Raw genomic sequence first — 7,862 nt, 5'->3', positions numbered from 1 at the left:
CGAGTCTGTGGTCCGCGAAGAGGAAATGTGCAGTGAGCTGCGGCGTTCTTTGGGGACTGTCGTGGCATTTAATCTTCCTTCCTGCTTTGTCCCTGAAGGAACGGAAAACAGGTGGATGAGGTGGCCCCCGGGGTTCTGAAGATACCACTGCACATTGTCTAGGGAGGTGGAGAAATTACACCGCAGAGTAGAGCTGGCTCCCTCCTGGAGACTCAGGGCTGGGGGACTCTGCTCCACATCCATCCCTCTCACACCTGATGAAGAAAGAGAAACAGTCACAGGTGAGGGTCACAGAGCGCCTGCACAACTGATAAAGTACACCCCCAACCCCATAAATGATAAGGATAGAAAGTCTGCAGGACTTGTCAGCTCCTCTTCCTCCTTCAACAAAAGAGAAGCTGTTCATTCCTTCAGATTCCCCTTCAGTTGGGCAGCCCCAACTCACAGCAAACCTGGGCAAACAAAAGCCCCAGTACAGTGTCCACTAGCCTTTTCATGACGCTTTGCCTTGTTGCTGGAAAACATTCACAAGATACATAGCAAACCCTGGGTGGTGAGTGTCATGACTTGTCTGGATGTTTCAGCTCCTGCAACCAATCAGCTCAGCCAACAAACCCTGCTCAGCTGACACTCTGTGACAGGCAGCCCCACCCTCTGGTCTCAACTGAACTAAAAACAGGTTAAAGAAGGGTGAGAGTGGAGAAAAATGTGACATTCAATGTTTTGTACATAATTTTGAACTTGTGAAATGGAAGTTCCTATTTTTTCCTGATATATATTAATAAATAAATCTTGGACAATAAAAGTGGAAAAAAATCAGAAAAAGCTGGTATCTATACTTCAAAATTTTCCATCTTACCTTTTGTTTATGACACCCTGTTTGATTCAGGGGACTTTCCTGAGAGCTATGGATAAAGATAATGACAGATAAAGATAATAACAATCAATGTAAATATAGATATTTTGCATTATGGTCATAAATGTCTAGTGCTTGAATCAGGGAATAAGACAGAGCTATTAATTGAAAGGAATATTCATCAAAAAGCATGCTTCTTATATGCTGATAATGATTTAGCTTTTCTTCACACACAATTATCCTCCTCTATTATTACTAACCCCCATTTGATAGAGTTTTCCAGGGTATGGAGCGGTAAAGAATATACTTGCCAATTCAGGGGACAAAAGAGATGGGGATTCGATCTGAGTCGGGAAGGTCCCCTGGAGAAGGAAATGGCAACCAGCTCCAGTATTCTTGCTTGGAAAATCCGATTGCCAGGGGGACCTATTGGGCTGTAGTCCATGGGATGGCAAAGAGTAAGACCCGACTGAACGACTGAGCACGTGAAAACTCAGAATGAGTTTCAGAGGTAGGAGGTAGATGGGCTGGTAATTGTCAAGCAGAGTAAAATTCAAGCTTTGTTTTCCCTACAGACTCCAAATACTGAGGGAAGAACCAATTCTACCTTGTTAGAACTGTTCCTTTGACTTGCTTTTCACTGCTTTTGTTATAATAATCGTACATAATGGGCTGCCTCAGAGAATCAGCCCCTCGGCCTGACTGCTAAAAGGCTTTTGTTCATGACCTATCCACTTGTGGATGGTAGGAAAGAAGGAATTAATACATCCCCTGCCTGAGGCTTGCCATTCCAGCAGATGTTTACAAGATTAATTTTGCCTTTTTAATTTGTTTCCTCACCTTCCCCTACCCTGTTCTGTAAAAGAACTTGCCATCCAGACCCAAACAAGATGATTATTTTGAGACATTAGTCTGCCATCTTCTTGGTCAGTCAGCTTTCCGAATAAACTCCTTGCCCCCACACCTCTTCTCTCAGATTCATTAACCTGTCATGCTAATTAGCCTCAGTAACCAAGACAATTAACGGCAGGAGCTGAGCTCTACTAGAGTAAAAAAGTGACCACTTCTGAGGTCAAAAGGTCAAGGAAAACTGCGCAGGCACAGAGAGACTCCTCAGAGCTCAAAAAGGAGGTGGCACGGCCTCATAACAGATGATGCCAAGCATCCCACAAAGCTCTGCGCTGGAATCATCTTGGCAAGAAGATGCACATGCATCTTTCAGGAGTGTCTAAAACAGGTCTGATGTGGGGAAAGGAGAGAGATATCTGGCCAAAGATAAACACAGACCCAGAAGAACTGCCCCATATGGATGACTTAACCACCTCTTCACTGCACTCCTCATCTTCCTTCTCATTAGGGAGGATACCCTTGTGTCTCCTGGATTGGCAGGCAGATTCTTTACCACTGCACCACCTGGGAAGCCTATTAATGGAGACTGATGAATAAAGGAGAACGTTTTTTGCTTCACACTATATTGTGTTTGGAAAGGTCACCCATATACATCCTTAAGTGCCAACAGTAATTAGCTCAACCAGTCCCAAACACTTTAGTCAAAGAGTTGAAATCCTTTAAGGAAAGAAGCTTCTTAGGATACGGGCAAAATAGTCTGGAGATAATGCAGTTAGAAATAAGGCATTGTCCTGGGTTTTTTGTTTGCTTGAGAGATGAGATTAATATTGTAAAGCAAATTCTCTGACTTGTGTTATATCAACTCACATGGTCAATCTCAAGCTATTATATCTCAGCCCATCACTGTTCCAAATGACCCGGCAGTAAGTAGCTTTCTCCAGCTTGTTGAAAATTCTATGGCCTCATTTTCCCTAGAATTCTGATTCTAGAGGACAAAAATGCCAAATTTCAGAAAACAGGAGTCTTTCCTTTGCTAAATGATATAAAAAAAAAAAAGAATAGAAAAGACAAGAAAAAATGAAGAAAAGAAAAATGTAAGATGACCATGGGAACCAAACACTTCCAGGATTCTGTATTGTCTGTACTGTTTGCTCTCACAGAACATGCCAACCTCCTAATACAACAAAGACTGAGCTACAGGGTCCAGGAGGTTTGTGTTCAGCTCCTCCTGCAGCCCCAGGCACTGTGTCACTCAGAGCACAGAAGGACTTGGCCGAGTCTTTCCAATGAGCTGGTGTTTTCCTCAGGTGGAAGGACTTCTCACTCTTCCTAAATTCAGCCTCCAAACCTTTGATGCCTGAAACAAGATTATCTCCAGACACGTACTTCAGGAGAAGCTGGAGTCCTTGGTCCGGGTACTGCACGGACCAGAAGAGGTATGGTGAAACAGAAGATGAGTTGCTGCACTTCAGCTCCAGACGGGCTCCTTCAGAGACAGTGATGTGGTCATCAGGCTGGGTCACTGACTGGGCTCCAGCTCCTGCTGAAACATCAGTGCTGAATCAGTGAACTCAGCTAAGACAAAAAGTCCCTATTCAACATGGAACAATATTCCATGTATGGACAAAAGAGTAAAGTGGAGTAATACTCACTCAGAAACAGGAGCATCTCAAGCATCAAGGTGAACACCAAGGTCATAGTGGGGCAGTGAAGAGGCAGTGAGCTCCTTTTAACAGGTTCCCCACAAATAAGTTTGAAGACTGGCTGACTTGAACCCAGGTTTCTCTGAGTTAAGAATGACAAAGGGTATATAATTCTTCAGATGGAGATTGTAGGGAGGTTGTTAGGAAGAGAAGCTGTCTTAACAAAATGCCTGTCTCTGGTGTCTGAGATGCTTTACATCTCGCTGTGTAAAAAATGGTCAGAATATCTCTTTAAAACCTAGAGTTTTGTGAGGTTCTTCTGATCCTTCACAGAAAAGCAATTTCCAATTTAGGCAGCAGTGCCCTCCAGAGGCCAAATAGAGAACTACGGAGAAGTTCACTTTTCATTAACATGCCCCACCCTTTTACTGCCCTTCTGTGGTTGAATTTCAAAGCATTATGATTATGTACAGAAGAGGATTTATATGTTGTCAGCCTTGAACTATTTGGCTTTTTAAAAAAACAGAATTGTGAGTTAAAAATGTCCTGTGTTACTGTATAGCACAGAGAACTATATTCAATATCCAGGGGTAAACAATAATGGAAAAGAAAATAAAAAAGAAAGTCTATATATGTATAACTGAGTCACTTTGCTCTACAGAAGAAATTAGCATAACATTGTCAATCAGCTATCCTTCAACTTTTAAGTGCTGGATACAAAATAATTTTTAGAATGAAACATAAAATTACAATGTTACAATTTTTTTAGTTTCCAGATTTAACTGAATCAGAAGGAAATAATCCAATATATTTCAACTGCAGAAAGAGAAGAGCCATTAATCCAGAAGCCTTCACTAATAAAGGTGAAATTCAGACATTCTCAGTTGAAGGGAAACTAAGAAAAGTGGTCACCAGAAGACCTATCCTAAAATTATGTCTAAAGGAAGCTCTATAAACAGAAATAAAATTATAAAGGAAGGAGTCTTGAAACAACAAGAAGGAATAAAGAATACAATAAGCAAAAATATGGATAAATACAATAGACTTTTCCTCTTGAATTTCCTAAATTATATTTGGCGGAAATATTTTATAGCATATTAGATGTGTTATATAATAACATATATATAATAATATAATTATATATCTGGGAAAAATTATAACACTGTCTAATGAGGCTCTAGACACACATGGAGGAAATACTAAAGAAAATTATTTTATGAATGGGGAGAATAAATAAGTGTAAAGGGAGGCAATACTTATACATTACATTCAAATAGGTAAAATAATATTACCAATAGACTGTGTTATATAAATGCAGTAACTGGAGCAACCATATAAAAACAGCTATACAATAAGACACATCTAAATGCTATAGGTAGCCATGAAATTAAAAGATGCTTACTCCTCGGAAGGAAAGTTATGACCAACCTAGATATATTAAAAAGCAGAGATATTACTTTGCCAACAAAAGTCCGTCTAGTCAAGGCTATGGTTTTTCCAGTGGTCATGTATGGATGTGAGAGTTGGACTGTGAAGAAAGCTGAGCACCAAAGAATTGATGCTTTTGAACTGTGGTGTTGGAGAAGACTCTTGAGAGTGTCTTGGACTGCAATGAGATCCAACTAGTCCATCCTAAAGGAGATCAGTCCTGGGTGTTCATTGGAAGGACTGATGCTGAAGCTGAAACTCCAATCCTTTGGCCACCTGATGCTAAGAGTTGACTCATTGGAAAAGACCCTGATGCTGGGAGGGATTGGGGGCAGGAGGAGAAGGGGACGACAGAGGATGAGATGGCTGGATGTTATCACTGACTCAATGGACATGAGTTTGAGTAAACTCCGGGAGTTGGTGATGGACAGGGAGACCTGGCATGCTGCAATTCATGGGGTCGCAAAGAGTTGGACACGACTGAGCGACTGAACTGAACTGACTGACATGCTATAGGAGCTTCTCTTGTGACTCAGACCGTAAAAGAATCTTCCTACAATGCGGAAGACCCGGGTTCAGTCCCTGGGTCGACACGATGCCCTGGAGAAGAGAATGGCTATGCACTCCAGTATTCTTGTTTAGAGAATTCCGGTAGGCTACAGTCCATGAGGTCACAAAGAGTCAGACACAACTGAGCAACTAACAGACACACACACACACTAAACGCTGCAGATAAATTGAAGCGTAATCCTAGAAAATGTTGAATAATTCACAGGTTAGAAGGAAAAACATAGGGGACCCAAAAAAAGCACACACAAAAAAAATCAAATAAAATGGAAAGCTAAGTCCTAAAATATCAAGACATTAAAAAGAAGCGATCTACACACAGAAACTAAGACACAGAAGTTGACCTGAACACACCAGTGACAAAACAGTTCAGACAAAAAGTGGATTAAGAAACACGACCCAGCTGTGACTGTCTGAGAGAAATTCATTTCAAATAAGACATGGTCATCTTGAAAGTAAAAGGATGGAAAAAGATGTATTATGCAAACATTAATCAAAGGAAAGTATAATGGCTATATTAACATCGGATAAAGTAGACAGACTCTTGAACAAAGAACATTACGAGAAACAGAGAAATATTATCTACTGATGAAGAGGATAATTTACTGAGAAGGCATAGTAATCCTAAATGTATATGTACCAACTAACAGAGCTGAAAAATAAGTGGAACAAAAATTAAAGCTAAAAAGAAAAGAGACAAATCTAGAAATATAGTTAAATACTTCAATATTCCTCTCTCAACAACTGGTAGAATAACTTGCCAGAAAATCAGCAGATATATAGAAGAACTCAATAACACCATTAACCAGTAGGACTTAATTATCAGCTATACAACACTCCACCCAACCAGAGGAGAATATACTTCTTGTCAAGTGTCCGTGGAATATATACCAGGTAAGTCCAAATCTTGGGACCTAAAAAAACTCAACAAATCTAATGTAAAAGAACTGAAATATAAAGAGTATGTTCTCCAACCACAATGAAATAATAGCATAAATAAATAACAGAAAGATACAGGAAAATTCCCAAACATTTGACAACCAAACAACACACTTCTTAATCATCTATGGGTCATAGAGAATGTCTCAAGGGAAATCATTGAATTTCCCATGAGTTGAATAAAAATGAAAATAACAGCATACCAAAACTGGGGGGACACAGCCAAAGAAGTATTGAGAGTGAAATTTTAGCACCACATGCAAATATTAAAAAGGAATAAAATCTCAGATTATCTAAGCTTCTATCTGAAGAACCTGGACAAGGAAAAGATAAATTAATCCAAAACAAGCATAAGAAAATAATAAAGATAAAAGGAGAAATCAGTGAAATTTAAAAGAGATAAACAATAGAGAAAATCAATGAAACAAAGAGTTGGTTCTTTAAGAGGATCAGTAAAACTGACAAAGTTCTAGCAAAACAGACGGGTGGAGGGGAGTGGGAAGAACAGGGACAATGTCAGCAGGCTAATTAGCAGTATGGCATCCCATGTGACTGGCTAGGGATGAACATTTGCCTTTCTCCAGTTGGTCCTAGGCTTCTGTCATAGCTCAGTTGGTAAAGAATCTGCCTGCAATGCAGGAGACCCTGGTTCGATTCCTGGGTAGGGAAGACCCACTGGAGAAGGAATATGCTCCCCAGTATTCTTGGGCTTCCCCTGTGGCTCAGCTGGTAAAGAAGTCGCCTGCAATGTGGGAGACCCGGGTTTGAAACCTGGGTTGGAAAGATCCCCTGGAGAATTGAAAGGCTACCCACTCCAGTATTCTGGCCTGGAGAATTCCATGGACTGTATAGTCCATGGGGTCGCAAAGAGTTGGACTCGACTGAGAGCCTTTCACTAACTAACTAACATTAGCAGTTGGTCCTGAGTTGAATGAACTTCCGAAGTATTATGCTAAGTAAAGTAAACAATGCCAAAATGCCATGTATTGTAAGATTCCACTTTCATGAAATGCATAGAATAAGCAAACCCGTGGTCAGAAAGCAGGTGGGTGGCTTCCAGAGACGTGTGCGTGGGGAGTGAGGGGAGTGACTGTGTCATGGATACATGGTTTCCTTTTGGGGTGATGACAAGGTTTCAAATCTAGAAAGAGGTAGTGATTGTGCCATGTTGTGAATATACTAGACGCACACTTAGGTGTTCCTTTAAAAGAGAGAATTGTGTGAAATGTTGCTTAATCTCAACAAAACTACTATTTTTTGACTTTTTATTTTGTATTAGAGAAGAGCTGGTTAACAATGCTGTGTTATTTTCAGGTGTACATCAAAGTGATTCCGTTATCCATACACATGTATCTGCTCATTTTCAAATTCTTTTCCCATTTAGATTGTAAAACTATTCTTTAAATTCAAGTTGATGAAAATCTAACAATCAAAGAATTCACAATATAATTTTAGATCATTTTAAAAGATTTTTAAAAATTAATTTATTTATTTTAATTGGAGGATGATTACTTTACAATATTGTGATGGTTTTTGCCCTACAGCAACATGAATCGGCCACAGATACACCTGTGTCCCCA

At 40.0% G+C, this 7,862-nt stretch overlaps 1 gene segment (V, D, J or C); it reads right to left on the bottom strand.

Moving 5' to 3' along the window:
- Nucleotides 1-3,570, bottom strand: LOC122443267. The segment is given in 4 exon segments: nucleotides 1-92; nucleotides 182-254; nucleotides 3,134-3,248; nucleotides 3,358-3,570. Coding segments are annotated over 4 exon segments (258 nt in total).
- Nucleotides 3,571-7,862: the final 4,292 nt, after the last annotated feature.

The sequence above is a fragment of the Cervus canadensis genome, chromosome 6 (assembly GCF_019320065.1).
Source record: "Cervus canadensis isolate Bull #8, Minnesota chromosome 6, ASM1932006v1, whole genome shotgun sequence".
NCBI lineage: Eukaryota > Metazoa > Chordata > Mammalia > Artiodactyla > Cervidae > Cervus > Cervus canadensis.
Note: the sequence above shows the minus strand (reverse complement) of the source record. Positions and strands in the feature narration are given on the sequence as shown.